This window comes from Miscanthus floridulus, chromosome 17 (assembly GCF_019320115.1).
Source record: "Miscanthus floridulus cultivar M001 chromosome 17, ASM1932011v1, whole genome shotgun sequence".
Classification (NCBI taxonomy): Eukaryota; Viridiplantae; Streptophyta; class Magnoliopsida; order Poales; family Poaceae; genus Miscanthus; species Miscanthus floridulus.
The window spans coordinates 95,133,395-95,150,543 of NC_089596.1; the positions used below are offsets into that span (position 1 = coordinate 95,133,395).

At 43.0% G+C, this 17,149-nt stretch overlaps 3 protein-coding genes and 3 non-coding genes across 7 annotated transcripts; all 6 read right to left on the reverse strand.

Moving 5' to 3' along the window:
* LOC136519250 (small nucleolar RNA snR60/Z15/Z230/Z193/J17) lies at positions 1–102 on the reverse strand. Its single transcript, XR_010774805.1, has one exon. It is a non-coding gene; the product is annotated as a small nucleolar RNA snR60/Z15/Z230/Z193/J17 (small nucleolar RNA).
* Positions 103–212: 110 nt separating this feature from the next.
* LOC136519278 (small nucleolar RNA U83) lies at positions 213–290 on the reverse strand. The gene has a single exon (XR_010774829.1). It is a non-coding gene; the product is annotated as a small nucleolar RNA U83 (small nucleolar RNA).
* Positions 291–546: 256 nt separating this feature from the next.
* On the reverse strand, positions 547–643 carry LOC136519274 (small nucleolar RNA Z43). The gene has a single exon (XR_010774827.1). It is a non-coding gene; the product is annotated as a small nucleolar RNA Z43 (small nucleolar RNA).
* A 2,396-nt stretch (positions 644–3,039) lies between these two features.
* LOC136516406 (protein LIKE COV 1-like) lies at positions 3,040–6,741 on the reverse strand. Its single transcript, XM_066509795.1, has 7 exons — positions 6,403–6,741; positions 5,724–5,776; positions 4,757–4,866; positions 4,048–4,215; positions 3,879–3,976; positions 3,468–3,594; positions 3,040–3,356 (listed from the first exon to the last, which is right to left on the reverse strand). Exons 1-7 carry the CDS (start codon positions 6,580–6,582, stop codon positions 3,259–3,261), a joined length of 834 nt encoding a protein of 277 aa, XP_066365892.1. The 5' UTR covers positions 6,583–6,741; the 3' UTR covers positions 3,040–3,258.
* A 654-nt stretch (positions 6,742–7,395) lies between these two features.
* Positions 7,396–11,522, reverse strand: LOC136516407 (enoyl-CoA delta isomerase 2, peroxisomal-like). Of its 2 annotated transcripts, none has more exons than XM_066509796.1 (2): positions 10,443–11,520; positions 7,396–7,631 (listed from the first exon to the last, which is right to left on the reverse strand). In XM_066509796.1, the coding sequence occupies exon 1, from the start codon at positions 11,187–11,189 to the stop codon at positions 10,461–10,463; it is 729 nt and encodes a 242-aa protein (XP_066365893.1). In that variant the 5' UTR covers positions 11,190–11,520; the 3' UTR covers positions 7,396–7,631; positions 10,443–10,460. The 2 variants fall into 2 exon arrangements, with proteins under 2 accessions (XP_066365893.1, XP_066365894.1); XM_066509797.1 differs by lacking the exon at positions 7,396–7,631 and adding an exon at positions 7,668–8,505 and having other exon boundaries at positions 10,443–11,522.
* Positions 11,523–12,680: 1,158 nt separating this feature from the next.
* LOC136516964 (ER lumen protein-retaining receptor A-like) lies at positions 12,681–16,817 on the reverse strand. The gene is made up of 6 exons (XM_066510472.1): positions 16,584–16,817; positions 16,239–16,504; positions 14,305–14,420; positions 13,342–13,415; positions 13,193–13,256; positions 12,681–13,094 (listed from the first exon to the last, which is right to left on the reverse strand). The coding sequence occupies exons 1-6, from the start codon at positions 16,672–16,674 to the stop codon at positions 13,058–13,060; spliced, it is 648 nt and encodes a 215-aa protein (XP_066366569.1). The 5' UTR covers positions 16,675–16,817; the 3' UTR covers positions 12,681–13,057.
* Positions 16,818–17,149: the final 332 nt, after the last annotated feature.

Sequence of the window (17,149 nt, forward strand, 5' to 3'; positions counted from 1 at the left end):
TAAGGTCGTCAGATAGGAGCGAAAGACTAATTATTTCAAGGTAATCAAAACCACGAGGGTTGATCATCTGAACTATGCACTTATGCTCATCACCCGACCTTATTACCAAAAAAGCACCAAATCACTGAGATCGCAAAACAGACCGACTGAAGTAATACATATATACAAGATAACAAGTTCCTATACAAAATGACAAGATCCAAATGAACGGAGGCCTCAGAAGGAAGGCAGTAATGGTTTTGTAATCAGACATCATACAAATATAACATCCACAGATTTCATCTTTGGCCCCAAACGAATCAAAATCACAAGTCACAAATCAAAAGGAAAAGAACTTAGTTAGAAAAGAAATTAAAAGAACAGTGAAATTATAAGATGTGGTCGACCTCATAGAGAAGATTAGGCTTATCCACATAGATGGATTCGGACATATGCTTGTCTATTTTTTTTATTTAATCATCGGCCAAAAAACATAATAACAAATCAAGCACCAAAAGATAAAAGAAAATAAAAATCATGATAGGGAGACTGTTGACTGATGGCAGCGGACTCGGAATATGGGTGGTGATATATCAGGATGGTCGGCAAGGCAAACAGATGCCAGTTACGACGAACGAGACCTTAGATACAATCTTCATCGTCCTCAACCATAGAAGCAATTCAAATCCCCGGTCAAAGAAGCAACTCAAATCCCCAATCAGAAAATCAAAAGCCGATTGCAGAGAAACCCAGAAAGAAGCAAAACGCAAACGCCGATCCAAATCCAAACTCCGGAATGAATGGGCGTGGAGAACTAGAGAGAAGGAAATGCTCCAGTTGAGAGGCGGCAGCGGCGGCGGCGTGGGAGATGGAGGTCGCGGGGGCGTTTGTTATATAGAGGCCCCTTGCGCACTAGGGTTTTACGGGGGCGGCGGGGCTTCTGGGTTCTTGGATTATCTGGGTCAAGCCAATCCCAGCCGTCCGTCAAAGTCTGTCGTCGATGTCAAGTAGGCCCACCTTTCACTCGAGAAACGACGCGTTTCCGCAATTTGGGCCCAGGCCCAAAATACTAATTCAGGCCCGGCATGTGTCTGCTCAAAAAAAAAAAAAAAAAAAAAAGACCCGTCATGTGTCAACATGGCTTGAAATGGGAATTCTCTGTCGGGGGTTACTGCCCCATCCCCGTCCCCGCGGGGACAAATTTCTCTCGTCCCCGTCCCCGTGAAGGCTCACGGGGAGCACTTCTTCCCCATCAAAAGTCTGCAGATTTCAAGTTTTCAACGATATATACGAGGCTGTTATGAGTACCTAGCTCTAACGTTGATTTAGAGGGTGCGAAGATACGAGAGAAAGTGACAAAGGGGTGCAATACATTGGAGGAGTTTGTGCTAGCTCGAAATTGTTTAGAGCTACTGCTGGATTTTGCATCGACTGAGTGGGAATACAAAGTAATTTTTTGGTGTGCTAGAGAAAGAACCAAAGATAGAACAGGAGCACATTGAACTTTGCACCAATATGGATCCCATAACAAGGTGCTAGCTTGCTTACACTTTGGATGAAATTAGTTGACTACTTGTTAGACATAGCTAAAGGTTGTTAACTAGTTGTTAGTACATATCTATTTAAATCATGAGCTAATTCCTCTATTTAAATATTTAAATATACTAGAGTACCTTTTAACTTATTTTTCTTTCTTTCTCCACAATCCCACCCGGTCGCCTTCATTTTTCTACCTACCACACATACGGTAACAGCCCCATGGTGCCCGTGTCCTCCCCTTCTCTTCACTTAGGTCACATGCCAACGAGGGTCGCGGCGCGCGGAGGCGGCCGGCGGTAGAGCCAACCCTTTGTCAGAGGCCAAGGAGGCGGACAAATTACCTGGGTAAGAACTTTGAAGAGCTAATAGGCTAACAATTAGTTAGGATGATGGCTAAAAATTAGCTCAACCTTTAGCCTAAATGTTTGGACCTTTAGAGCAACTCTAAGAGCTTCTTTATATCTTTTCTTATTCGTAGAAATAGAACAACTTACTTAATTCAATCTCTAAATATTGCCATCCTCCCTTTCAAATTTCTCGCTAGTCAAAAACGAAGAACAGGTTTGGTTTCTCTAGAGTGCGTATAAGATATAGAAAAACTGTTGGAGGGTGAAAACAGAGAGTGGTTTTCGTTCAAATAATGATTTATAGAGTGAGTTTAGAGCATCTTCAGCGGTTAGTTGGAACTTTTCTAAAAAATATTGAATAAAAAAACTCATTCTACCGACCGTTCTCTATTATTTGTTCATTAAAAAAATACACGATATCGCTTCCCGTACATGAAGAGCCGCCGACCACGTAACAGAGAACTCGCCATCATGACACTAGCTTCCGCCTAGAACCTTTAAAACAAAATTTTCATTGCTTTTCGCATGGATCCCAATCGTAGATAAATTGTAAGTTAGATAAGGGACGGCTAGAGTGAGGTTTTTACCAAAAAAGCAAAATTGAGAGTGGATGTTTAAAACTGTTAAAGATGTTCTTATGTGCACAGTGTCAGTTTGCATCTGCATTGTTTTGTGAAAAAAAGGCATTCATATTCATCTCAATCCACTTGTGTTGGAGCGAATCAGGATGAAACTTAGTTTAATTTCTAACTCAATCCACTCTAACATACAGACATGATACGGGGATTAAGATGTATATAAATGCATCCAAAGCCTAACAGAATTAGCAACCTCTAAAAAATAGCCAAAAGCACAAACATCCTCTAGAATAGCCAATGCATGAAAATCAGCTAACGCAAAGGAGTCTGAAATTTCACACATGGCACCGCGAGGACATTGCTACTGCCACGTGCCACTCGAAGAAATTGGCTACATATACAAGAGCATCACAACACGCAAAAAATTATGCAAGAGTGTTGCTCCAAGGATGCACAATAAGTTGGTTCCGCATAGACTGATCGAAGAAAAGAATGCAACCATCGACCTCCACAAGTCGAGAACCCAATTCAACGTCAGATCAGCTGCAAGCAAAGCCAAGGACCACACAGAGGATAGGAATGTTACAACAGTTGGATATCACAGACAGGGATGAGATGCTTCTTTCTTGCATAGGGGAAGTACAGAGTACAAACCATGGTACAGAGTCCAGCAAACAATCAAACCATGTGAGTCACCTAAATCTACATAATATACAGATACTTGTGCTCGGAGTCTAGTTTGCCGTACTCGTGGTAGCCTGTATGAAAATGTTACTAGCAACGAGTAGAAAGGTTACACAGGGCTCCTAGCAGCTTTAGCTTCTGCTTGGTCCGGTTCTGTCCTCAAGGATCATCTGCGGGTCGAGGGTTGACAGAATTTGGGGCATTGACATACCACCAGATACAACAATTTCTGCAGACCATGCGTGCAAATATGTTAAAGTCTCTTTTTGCAGGAGTAGCCATCCTTATTTCTTGAGCAGAATATCAAACCGTGCTGAAATGGCAGAGAGTAAGAATTTACCGATGCCTTCACGCACAGAAAGATTTGGCCTTATGACATCCTTTGAATTCACCATGAAGATATCACCAATGTAAAGATGGTTCGTTGGGACATAGACACAGTAAAGATCTTCTTGACCAGAATAACTCTGCAAAATAATAACACGATTGATGCACAGAGACAAAACCATGTGCTAACATCAGAAATGACATTAGTACAGCTAAAAATGCTGTCATCAATATAATTCTTCTCGTGCAGCAACTGAAACAGTGAGATTATCTCACTTTACCCACATCCATGTCATGACAGTAAAGTCTCAACCATACAAGAAATCAAACTTAGCTTGAATTGCTCAGTAGCGTAACAAAAGCAGAAGCATAAAACAAACAGCATTAGCATGAAAAAGCTAAAGTAGCCTCATTTGGAGCAAACCTGGAGGGATACTGACGATGTAATGAAACCAAACGCATATTCTCCAACACGAGGATGCCTTATGATGACCACTTCCTTGAATGCCTGTTTGTTTTGATCTGTAGAAAGCAACCAGAATTTATTCAGCACCTCAGCAAATTCGATTGACCAGTTTGATGATTGATATTACCTGGTGATATTGCAGCACTAATTTGCTTCGATGCATTGTAGATGTGACGAACAAGAGGCATGCGCTTAATAATCCACTCGCCAAGGCTAAGGACAGATGCCCCAACCCAAGATGACATAAAGACTCCAATCAAAAATATGAAAGTAACAGATGTGATGAAGCCAAGACCTGCAGAATCATCAGAGTGCAAACTGAAAACTTAAGCTGGATAAGCAATACAATGTTCTTCTCACTGATGACAAGCTATCATATAACAATAATTTTGCCTAAATGGCCTGCATGCTAACTTTCTCAGATTTCTGAAAGAACTGATAATCTAATCCCATGGTGCATACTGAACTAAATGAAGAATGAAAGTGACCCGTTTTCTGAATGAATGGAAATCATTACAATATTACATAATACTCCCTCTGCTCCAAGTTATAGTTCACTTTACTTTTGTCCTAAGTCAAACTTTTCTAATTTTAACCAAGTTTGTAGAAAAAACATAGTAACATCTACGAGCTCAATATATGCATTATCAAAACATATTTCATGGAGAATTCGATGTCGTAGAGGTTGGTAGTTTTTTCCTATGAACTTGTCAAAGTCGAAGAAGTTTGACTTAGGAGTTAGGACAAGCTAAAGTGAACTATAACTTTGAACGAAGGAAGTATCAATTTTTCTAGATTCTGATATTTCAATACAAAAAAGAAGTTAGTTCACATACCGAATATGTTGATTCCCAGTTGAGCATAGATTGGAGAGAAGAATCCATCAACAAAATGAATGAACCACCAGGTGATGTAGAACGTTATTGCTATGGGGAAGAGAATTACACTGGAGAATACCAGCAAATAAAATGATAACAGAAAAAAACATCTTAGTATATGTGGCAGGGACATGGAAAGATAAATTCATGTAGCATCATTGCAAATTGCATAGAAATGATGCATATAAAGTCACAGTCATCGCTTATCATGGTTCATATACATCCCAGAGTGACACTACAGGAATCAGGAGAAACAACAGTAATTTTGTAATGCCTAAACTAGAGGCTGGACATATGGGTGTGAAATTAACTGAACAAAAAGGACTAAGGAAATTCCTTGTGATTAGAACTTTATGGTAATCCTACTGTCGGAACATTGTGGAGTATTTCTTCTAAAATCCAAATTCGTGTTCCATATGGCTGTATTTTGAATGTTTGGGTTATCACAAAGGGGCTATCAGTCAAGTGGCAACATGTAAATCCTCCATTCCAACCATAAGTCCATGAACCTTCTGATATTTCTCAGGATTTATACAAGGTTATCTTTTTATAATTATTATTATTATTGAAAGGAACAGCACCAAGAACCAAATAAACAAGCATCCCACTGTTCCTAGTAACTACTAGTTAGATAACCCTATTGATAACATTGCTCACCTGCCTAAATGACTTCCTGATGTGTAAAGGGGAATGGATGTTAGCACACAACCATATAGCACTGCACCAAGAAATTTGACTTTTTAAGTGGCTACTGGCTACTAAGCCGTGGACCATGGTACATATCCCCAACAACCAGGCTATACATGAAACCCATGTAAATAGAACCTAGAATTAGCTACTAGGAATTCCCCTATTACAGTTCCATTGCTAAATGCTAAACAGTAATCAAGAGGCGAGGGAAGATTAATTTCGCAAGACTCTTTACCATCCAGTCATGAACTTCTTTGAAGCCCAACTGCGGACGACCTTATGGAAAGCCTGCATTTCAAGAAAAAGAAAAAGGGGATGAAAAAAAATCAACATGAGCTGTTCTAGCTTGAACACAGAACATGCTTTCTCAGTTTCAGCAAGGCAAGTATCAGATAGGAAAAGCAAGACTGCAAGAGTAGGAGCAAGAAAAAAATGTATTTCGGTTGTTGTGAAGTATTGTCATTCCAAATTGCAGCTCAGCATCCTAAGCGCTCTAGGCAGTTTAGAGATTCCATAGAAATTCAGAATAAAAAATATTTTGAACATCATTTCGTTCAACTGGTAATATCAGAGGTGTGCCATCGCACAAAAACAAGTGGGTCACAGTCTTCTCAGCTTTCTATTTTTAAGCAGATAAAATAATGAAATACTAAGCTACATCGAAGCTATGCACCATCCAGTACTAATACCATTTACCCACAAGACCCAAATGGGACATTGAAGCATTTCCTAGTACATAAACTGCTACTCGGTTCATGCCGTTAACAAACATCACAGTCAACAAGATGCAGCTGAGTTTAAAACAACGGAAACAACATTAATCGTAAACTAACCGAACAGACCCTTGAATAAAAGGGGGAAGAGAAAAAAACAAACTATGCAATCGAGTAGGGAGGGGGGCAGGGGGGGCGTACCTCGCGGCCGGAAGAGGAGAGCGCGGCGGAGGCGGAGGAGGCCCTGTCGCCGTCCTCGACCCCGTCGCCGGGCGCCGAGCCGCCGCCGGAGACCGGGATGAGGAGCTCCCGGTCCCGGTCCCGGTCCCGGTCGCGCCCGCCCATCGGGCTCAGGCTCAGCGGAGACTTGTTGTCTCCCATGGGGCTCGTCTGCCGCGGCGGCTGTCAGCCACCGGTCACCCTTGCCGGCTCGGGTCGTGGCGATCGCTGCTGGGAGGAACGGAAGGGGGGGATGCCGGCTCGGCACGGCCGCTGGGGTAAGAGACTTTTTCTATTTTTCGATTTTTTTTTCTGGAGTCTTTTGAGAGTTTGCCCCTCTTCTGCTGTCCCGTGGGCACCTGTCGAGTCGCTCTTCCTCGCTCACCGCCCCGCCGTGGGTTGGAGGCGTGGGGCCCACATGTACGTGAGAGACGAAGCGACAGTTAATGAGGTGGGTGCTGTCATTGATAATCAGGTGAAGCAGAGTGTGATTTGATTGCTAACAAAACAGTTAGCTCCACCAAATAAACAAATGAGCTCTAAACAAATTAACAAAAAGTGGCTGAAGCCTCCAGCAAGTTTGAATTCCCGAAATAAGGTAATAGTAGCACCAAACTGATTTGAACAGTGCACAACCAACGTGTGTAGGGAGTCTCCATCCATCTCGTTGGAGAGGATCTTCCAGTCCAAATTTGCAAGCAACTTGGATGAAAATGGCCTTCCTCAAAATTTTATGTCAACATTTCTTTACTTTGAAACAAGCCTAAATAGTACAGCGAGCATGACACTGACATGATGGCACTCTCGTCATCTCATGATGCGGCTTTTCCGTCGTGGAAAACTTCCGGTCAACCAAAAGCCGGAAGGAGGTAATCCTCGGCGGGCTGCACCCAATGGAGTTGCCCCTTGCAAAGATACCGGTCAACCATTTGCAACGTGCGTTCCAAGCTTCGAAACTCCCAGGCACGACATATGAACACACAACACATATTAATAATGTTATTGGAATATATAGAGTCTAGCAGACACAATGAAATTCTTCAAGCAAGGTAGGGACAGGAGCTTCAGTTTATTTCCCACTACCAGGCAAGTATTGAACTACAAGGTTTGCACAAGTACACGGTGTGTATTTCAGACATAGCGACAGCGTCAATGGTTGGACGCCGTACAAATACAGAACGTGCAGGTTCCTCCATGCTTCCACAGAAACCCTGCAGAGCAGAAAAGAAGGTTCAGAAACTCGAACAGAGTTGGTTTGTAAGTTTGTAGCAATTCCAAATAGGCCAGACAGGAGAACTACAGCTGCTTATATCATCACAAATCAGGAATATGAACAAAGTAACATCTTAGAAAGCATAGCATATACACATATCAGATGCCAGGAGGTAATTCGAGTTTCGCCAGCACTTTTTGTTCCAACATGACTTGTGAATCTCAATAAGTGATGATTAAAAGGTCACAAATGCATAAAAGGAAGTGGTTACTTCATCGTACAATGATGCTATGTAAGATCATCTATGTATTTTTTTTTTCTCAAACAGCGCAGGAGAACTACGCGTCATTTCATTAAGGTAGAAAAAATGTTACAAGGGTCTAAGAGACCCAACTCACACACCCCACACCCAGGACACTAAGTTACAGACTCGCCACACAAATAACAGAAACGACCAAAAAACCTCCGTGCTTTAAGCTCCAGCGGGCAGCGACCTAAGATCATCTATGTATTGACGCAAACTACAAACTAAGTTATAGTAGACAATGATCTGGACGGGATTTTTGGCACCAAATAAACAAATTAACCATCTGTGATATGAGAGGTAAACGCATGAAGGTGATTTTGGTGGTACCATGAAACGATTCTGAGTGATGGTATTTGGACACCATACTGTACTGAAAATGGAGACCTAAAGGTCCAGTCAGACTGCTTAAACGACACCCTATACACCACGGCACCAGTCTTATAGTCTCAAAAAGCATGAGACTTGGCCTTTGGCCTAAGACCTGGTCTTGCACAATAGAAAATTGCAACGAAGTAAGCTGACACAGTGAGAGAGAGCGTGGGAGGACTGTAATCCTTGCTGATGCCTGCCATGTATGAGAAAGAAAAGAAGTTAGGACTCATGTTTATTTTAACTGATATATATGTGGGTTCCCGTCTTATAGTCCATCTAGACCTTATACATAACAGCAAATTGATCTTAGACACATCACCCCTTCTTAAGGTCTATGGTATACACTACCAATGCCCTATTGTGTACGAGCTCTAGGTTGGTGGCACAGATGCGAATTTCCCTAAAAATCGATAAATTAAATACTGCAAGTATGAAAGGCTTGGTATCATGTTGATGGAACTGGGTCATAAGATATTAATTCATATGCTAAACTACTCAATAGACAAACGTGTTAAGTGTTAAAAAATTGAAAATTGTAGCTAAGACCATATGATTACAGGGCAGGATCAATGCCTGCTTCTTTCTTTTGAACTTTTTATTGTCAAAACAGTAGTTAGTACTTAGTACCAGCTATACCCACCTTCAAATGAACTTAATAGCTGTTTATTTGAATTGGCCATTGGATTAACTTTGTATAAAACAACAAATAGAGTTAGCTGATTGACATCAGATGGACTAGCAAGTAGCAACATCTGGCTCAAGATGAATCCCAAAAAAAATGGTTCTCTCAGAGACCAGAGCTATACTCAAATTAGGTAGATTTTTTATCTGAGGTATGGTGAAACTAAAATACTGAATAGGTTAGGTCCATCATGAATGCGCAATTACATAATTAACCAAAACCAGAAGAAATAAACTGAATTCTTTTCAAGAAATGCATAGTCAAAAGTGACGAGAACATCTACATAGTGATGCAAATCGCAGGTTTGCAGGTCACCTTCAAATCAAATTCACAAGAGAGAACATAGGCATCTTCATGAAGGTCTGATGGACCAATAATTCACAATCATGATAAAAAAATATGATTGTATCATGATTGGCAAGCATGATATTAAAAATACTAATAAGTCAGCTATACACCTATACTACTTGCTCTTTAGGTTATTATATCAGAGTAGTAGTTATCCAAACTTGTGGGTCTTTCTTGAGGAATAGTTCTAGGCCCTGTTTAGTTGCACCCCAAAATGCCAAATTTTTCAAGATTCCCCGTCACATCGAATCTTTGGACGCATGCATGAAGCATTAAATATAAATAAAAAATAAAACTAATTACACAGTTTAAACGAAATCCACGAGACGAATCTTTTAAGCCTAATTAGACTATGATTGGACACTAATTACCAAATAACAACGAAAACGCTACAGTAGCGTTTTGCCAAAAATTTTGGCATCCAAACTGGCCCTAAGAAAACAACCACGAGTCCGGAATAGCAAAAAATATGATAGATGCCAGTGGTTCAAAGCCTTGTTAGACTCATGCTCCCAGCTTAAACTAAATCCTCATAAAATCAGTTGCATATAAAAACAATACAAAGATCTCATGGAATCAAATAGAAAAGCACAAACAATTTGAAAATTGTAGCAAGTACCATGACAGGGAGATGGAGAAGGCCAGGCCAAATCCCCATATTTCAGTTATTTACGGTTGTTATTACTAAAACAATAACCGTGAACCCTTAGATTGATCTTATAGTTGGATTTATTCTTCTCTAAGGTTGCATTCAGTTACTAATGTTCTGACAGTGTAGTATGTAATTACTCCTCTATTTTACCCCTAGCTCTGCCACTGTTTGCGCATGTCTAAAGTTGGTTAATTCGGAAAAGTTCCTGGAATCCACTAACCATGGATAAAGATGAACCTCGACTGAACTGGATCACAATTGCAGCTGAAACTAAGCATATTCTTACTAGAAGCCAACAACATCAGCCAAATTATTTGATTCTGGTTTGATATGGGATTATGGGTACAGCACAGTCAAACTATCGGTAAAACCAGCACAGATGAAACCGTATGTTTTCTCATCAGCAAGAGAGGGACTCCAAGGAGACTGCATCTGCGCGGATACTGACCTCTCGCCAATCACGAAGCTAGAGCTTAGAAGCGAAGTGCTTCCGCTTCTCCTCATCGCTCTCCTCGACAATTCCAACTGACCTGCAGGCCTCAGGGTACATGGACATCCTTATGGACGCGTAGACGCCCCCATCCCACTTCCTGCCCGCGAGCTGCTCGGCCAACTTGAAGGCCTCGGCCGCCGTCTCGTCCGCGGAGGGGTAGACGGCATCCACGATGCCCATCTCCTTGCCCTCGGCGGCCCTGACCTTCTTACCCCTGAGCGCGACGTCGCGGAGCGCGTTGGCGGCGGTGATCTTGGCGCGGAGCACGGCCACGAAGTAGGGCGGGAGCGGGAGGCCGATGTCGACCTCGCTCATGTAGAGCACCCCGCGGTCCCCGCGCATGACGCGGTAGTCGTGGCAGAGCGCGAGGAGGCACCCGCCGGCGGAAGCGTGGCCCGTGACGGCGGCGACGGTGGGCATGGGGAGCGCGAGGAGGTCAGCGGCGAGCGGGCGGAGCGCGGCGACGAGCTCGCTGAGGCGCGCGCGGGAGGTGCCCGCCCACCCGATGTCGAGGCCGTTGGAGAAGAAGCGGCCCTCGCCGACGGTCACGAGCGCGGCCCCGGGCCCCGCCTTGGCCGCGGCTTCCGCGGCGGAGGCGACGGCGGAACGGAGCGAGGAGATGAGGGCGTGGCCCAGCCGGTGCTCGCCGTCGCCGGTGAGGGTCAGGACGAAGACGCGGCCGCGCTGCTGCAGGGTGCACATCGTGCCGGCGGATGGGGATTGGTGCGGCTCTCGCGGTAGGTGCGGAGCGTGGAGGCCGTGTGTGTGGTCTTCGGCTCTTCGCTCTTCAGCAGCAGAGCAGGCGATGAAGGAGCGCGATTAGCCGGCCCGATCGATGAACTGCGGATGAAGTCGCAACTCACAAGGCAGCCAGATTGGTCGTAGTGGCAGCAGACGTACGCTCCAACGACGCGAGATTATTCAATTTGCTACGGATACGGATTGGAGCTTCTGACTCTAGTAGGGGGTTGAAATGGTGACGGAACGGAAGAGGCAAGAGTTTGCCACGATGGTGCCGCAACGTTCACACAAACGTTTGGGGACAGCTAAATAGATAAGTATTATCAGCAGGTAATCGCGGTCCAGATTACTAAACATGTTTTTTTAGGGATCTCGAGGGGGATTACTATTCTCATGTGTCACTCCTAGGCTAATCTGTCTATCTTCCAGCGTGTGTTAACATAGACGGGTACCTTTCGGCTGCAGATAAACGTGAGTCCAGATCCCACTGCTGCATTCCTTTTTGTATGTTCCTGGCTTCCAGCGAGTGTTAAACATAGACGGGTACCTTTTAGCAGCAGATAAACGTGAGTCCAGATTCCACAAACATGCTGCTGCGTTCCTTGTATGTTCCTCAGCATGTTCGGCAACATGTAACTGTCTGTATCTGACTTGATTTATTAGTCAGCCAACAGTGTTTTCGTCACATCAAACCAGCCAACAATACTTTCAGCCCATGGCTTATAAGCTAATCCAGCCAAAACGAACAGGTTGGCTTCCGGCTAGTGTAACAACGTACCTGGGATGAAAACGGATCGGATACGGACGGATATCATTGATATTATATTTGTTTTTATATTTCTGTTCAGATTTAGATTCAAATATAGATAGTGTCAATCATACCGGATAGGATACGATTAGACATCGACATCATAAATATACAATTTGAATATTCGAATACGGATACGATATCGAAGGTTAAATATCAAGATTTAGATATGGACATATCTGAATCCGTCTAAACGGATTCGGTCTCAAATATAATCGAAAAATATCCGTACCGTTTTCACCCCTGCACACAGTAGACAGGTATAGACTTTCAGAGAAACTATTCCACCGATGGATTCTTTAGCTTATAAGCCAGTTGAAACTGATTTGTTGTGAGAGAAAAACACAGTACCATAGCTGATAAGTGAACAGGTCGATCTAACATGGTAGGACGTATTGAGTATATAGGTTGGGCATGGAGCAGTGCTAAACTTCCAACCACCAAAGTAAAGATAATACAACTCAACTGTAAGAGCCAGCTGGATAAAAAGCTCAGTATTGGGTACTCCTTGCATGGTTATACTCGACATTTCCCATTTGTATATCTGTGTAGTTTAGAACTGGTGAAAGCTAAAAAATGGACGGTTGAGAATGCCCGGCTTATCAGCTAAAAACCATCAGCCGAACAGGGTATAGGCCAAAATAGCACCAAGACATAAAAAAACTGGATAGTTCAGGACAGTCAAAAGTATATCAGTTTTACAGAGAACTCGCAAGAACACTGGATATCACATTTTTCGCATTTGAACTAGCATGTTAAACAACAGACCAACTGAACTGTATGTGATTTTCCATATCAAAAGTATTGAGGTACAAAAAGGAACTAGTCTACTGTTAGCTTTGGAATCGTATCGCCTTCGCCATGGGAAACACAAATATCAATTTTCGCAGGCAAGATTATGGGTATGGTATCAACTGCAACTGCTCACATCATTACCAAGTCTCCATGCCCATATAATCAACTAATTTCTAGAAAACTTGAGTCACGCAGCATACACACTTTCTGGAACAATGAAGCATGTTCATGCAGGCAACTCGAGCTTAACATTGTTCTTCCAACTGCAATGATCGACATGGAAGCGTCAATACTCAGTAACAAAGAAATATGATGATAGATGTTAATGGTATGTGACATTTCACAACGGTATGCAGTTTACCTTAAGAAATAATAGTAAAAGAAATCTGCATACAGAGCTGTTTGCACCAAACCAGCAAGCCAAGCTGAAAGAGATAGACCATTAGTGGACAACAATTCTGATAAAACATGGGGGATAAAACACTATACCATACAAAAGTGACAACTTACGGATCCATCTGCTGTGATGACCCTCCGTGAAATAACGGTAAATCCAGTTTAGAATGTAAAATGCACGGTAGGCCCTGAGAAAACAAGTATGGTGTTACTATAAAGAGACAAAGTAGCTAGAGAACTGAAAAGTGTGAAGAGAATTTAATCTTCTAGAGAATTTGTTCTCGTCTCATGATGCAAACTTGATATGTCATACTCCTATTTTGTCCACTCTAGGAAAGATAGTACCTAAATAAATCAATTCCTAGAGTTGTCTTAAGTCAAACTTTTTTTATGTTTGATCAAATTTATAGAAAAGACCACAAATATTTATGGAACCAAATAAGCACATTATGAAAATATATTTTATGGTGTATCTAATGATACTAATTTGGTGCTATTAATCTTTGCGCTCTTTTCTATAAATTCGGTCAAACTTAGAAAAGTTTGACTTAAGACAGAATTGATTTATTCAGATATGGAGGTAGTACTAAACTGAAAACTAACCAAAAAAGACAATCCAAGCATAATTCAAAAATGGTAAACAAAGAAAAACATAGTTGCATATAGTGCATGCCTGAAATTAAGCTAGAAACCCAGGATAAAAGGTTAAGTTTCTTTGGATTTTTGGACTCCGAGACTATAAGTACAACTTAAGATGCACTGACAATGACATGGTTGTACAAGCCAACACTATCCCTCCCTCTAAAATATGAACTCCAAATAACACGAGATGATCCATTACTATATTTCTATAGCATCAATCAGATATTAACTACGCTATATGCGTCTGAAAATCTTATATATTGGTTTGTGCCACTTATTGAGGATATGCATATCTATTAAATGCTGGTATATTTCAAGACTGCAGCATGTTCAATGCCATAAATTGTTTCATCTTTACTGGATAGCAGGCTATGAATACAACAGATGTGTTCAGAAAAATAGCAAATTTGCCGACAAAGGAGTAAAAAAATGTACCCAAGGAAGAAAACATATTGTCCAGTTAAGTTATCCACATTTCTGCTTCTCTGGAGCAACACTAACTGTGGGAGAATGGCCACTGCCTCCAAATAGATTGAAAAAGCCCAGCATATCTGCAAAGGAACAGTATTTTAGCCTTTTAGGCTACTCTGTCTCCATCAATGAATCTTTGGAACAATTAGTAACACTTCAGTATACACATAGCTTATAATATTTTGAGGATTCTGATATGCTATCATTTAACTTCCATGTTAGTAGCTAATGATCACAGCAACTATGATAAGGTAAGACAATTCAAGCCAAATAGGCAATTACTAATAAAATACAACAACAACAACAACAACATAGCCTTTCAGTCCCAAGCAAGTTGGGGTAGGCTAGAGTTGAAACCCACCAACAGCCCCAAATCACGGTTCAGACACTTCAATAGCTGCTTTCCAAGTACTCCTATTCAAACATAGATCTCTAGGTATATCCCAAGCTTTCAAATCTTTTTTTATTGCCTCCCCCCATGTCAATTTCGGTCTTCCTCAACCTCTCCTCATATTATTAGCTTGGCTTAGGACTCCACAATGCACTGGTGCCTCTGGAGGTCTCCTTTGGACATGGCCAAACCACCTCAACCGATGTAGGACAAGCTTTTCTTCAATTGGTGCTACCTCTAGGCGATCACGTATATCATCGTTCCGAACTCGGTCCATTCTTGTGTGACTGCAAATCCATCGCAGCATACGCATTTCTACAACACTCAGTTGTTGAACATGTCGAATCTTTGTAGGCCAACATTCTGCTCCATACAACATAGCCGGTCTAATCGCCGTTCTATAGAATTTGCCTTTTAGCTTTTGTGGTATCCTCTTGTCACAGAGAATGCCAGAAGCTTGTCGCCACTTGATCCACCCTGCTTTGATTCTATGGCTAACGTCCGCATCAATATCTCCATCCCTCTATAGCATCGATCCCAGATACCGAAAGGTATCCTTCTTAGGCAATTACTAATAAAATAAAGTATGTAAAAGCAATTGAACTGTACTAATAGATTTGCAAAAGTGTGAAGAGATTCTGATCAAAGTATATGGGTGTGAACTGAGCAAACGATTGTAAATTTGGAATATAAATGAACTTCGTTGAGTAAGATGCAGTTTTAGTTTCGCATCCCTTTTACAGTTTTACATTCTAGGCATTGCATTGCCCTTCGGTAAACTAATCATCAAGTTTTCTACTGTAACATAGATACACATACAACATGAATCTGAAAATTTGACCAACATAAAATAATATCTACTAGTCATGAACACATATACAATCTCCTGCTGCCTACTAATCATTATTCAATTATGAGGCAGACCACATTTGACTTCATGCAAGTAAGAATCAAGTATGGTCCTATTTGATGGGTCAACAAACTTTAACTAGTGGTGTGGATCCAATTTCATACCCATGTCAATCATACACAGCAGTCACATCACTAGCACAGTTGTCAGACACGGAATCATTATTCAATTAATAGGTAGCTTTTACCATTCTAGCAGTAACAAAATGGAGGGCAAACTAAGAGCAAGTATAATAGAAGGCTGTAAGCCGACTAAATGTTGAGGTGGAGGAGAGAGGGGAGGAGAGAGAGGAGAAGCGGGCTGTAAGCTTACAGCCGGCTTGGGCACAAGAACCAAGAAAATATGTGAGAGAGACAAGTGGGCCATGTATTAACAGTAAAGAGCCAACTAGTGAGCTGAGAGAAGGCTGTAAGGTCTTTACAGCCAGCAAGCCGGCTGTATTATTAGGCTTGCTCTAACAATGCAAAAGATAATATATTTTCTCTCTCTTTTTTACCAGAACACAGCTTAAAATTTCATCACGGATCCCATAACACCACGTCAATTCAATAATGCAATGAGTAAAACAGGACAGATCCAATAGAGAGAAAGCATCACCTCGCGGAAGGTGAACCGCTCGTGGAACATCAGCGCGAGCATCAATGATGCGGCGATGAGCACCGCATGGCGGAAGGTGTCCTGCTCCTTGTCGTACGTCCTCCGCACATGCGGGTGGCGGCGCATGAACCACACGATCGCCGCCGAGCTGGTGATGAACACCACCTTCATCACCGAGTTGTAGAGCGAGACGTAGTCCGTGAAGAGGTCCAGGTACCTCGCGACGAACACCAACATGTACAGCTCCTGCGTCTTCCTCGACACCCCTGCGCGGCGGCGCCCAGATCTGTAAGTGGTAAGGCCCCCCTAACAGGCGGTCGAAACCCTATCGCTGGTACGGCTTACCTGAGCAGGACTTGGTGGCGTAGATCTTGAGGAGGAGGACGAGGACCGAGAAGAGGTGGGTCATGTCCCCGAGGAACCGGAAGGCGTTCATGGCTGCGGCTCCGGCGGTGGCGGCGGTGGCGGCGCCGGCGGCGCAGAGGTTAGGCCGTTAGGGTTTGGGGGTTTAGAACAACAGCTCCAGATGCGCAGGGAAATGGCGGAGAGGATCAGAGGAGAGGTGGGCAGAGGACCCCAGGACTGGAGGGAGGTGGCACCCTCGTGGGCCGGTGTGGACAGAGTCTGGAGTGCGGGGACCACATGGCAGTGACCCATGGTCCAGTAAAGTTGGTGCAGCAAGAGAGGTCCAGAGGGAGGTGCGCAAGCGACGCGTGGGCCTCGGTGCGGACTTGCTGTGGGTTCCACGTGTCAGTAACAGATGGCGAGGTGTGGACGCCGCCGAGGGGCAGCGAGCAGAGGTGACGTGGCCGGCACCTCACCTGCGCGGTGACGTCATCTCGCCGGCTCTTTTTTTTTTTCCTCTGGCTTGCACTTTGCACAGCCTCTCTCTCACATGCCGCTGATGCTTC

Coding starts and splice junctions, on each gene's coding strand:
- LOC136516406 (XM_066509795.1), bottom strand. CDS start 6,582: ATGGGAGACAACAAGTCTCCGCTGAGCCTGAGCCCGATGGGCGGGCGC. Junction 4,216..4,756: donor ACTGGGAATCAACATATTCG/GTATGTGAACTA, acceptor ATGATTCTGCAG/GTCTTGGCTTCATCACATCT. Junction 3,595..3,878: donor CATCGTCAGTATCCCTCCAG/GTTTGCTCCAAA, acceptor ATTATTTTGCAG/AGTTATTCTGGTCAAGAAGA.
- LOC136516407 (XM_066509796.1), bottom strand. CDS start 11,189: ATGTGCACCCTGCAGCAGCGCGGCCGCGTCTTCGTCCTGACCCTCACC.
- LOC136516964 (XM_066510472.1), bottom strand. CDS start 16,674: ATGAACGCCTTCCGGTTCCTCGGGGACATGACCCACCTCTTCTCGGTC. Junction 16,505..16,583: donor CGCCACCAAGTCCTGCTCAG/GTAAGCCGTACC, acceptor GCCGCCGCGCAG/GGGTGTCGAGGAAGACGCAG. Junction 13,095..13,192: donor TTTTACTATTATTTCTTAAG/GTAAACTGCATA, acceptor CGATCATTGCAG/TTGGAAGAACAATGTTAAGC.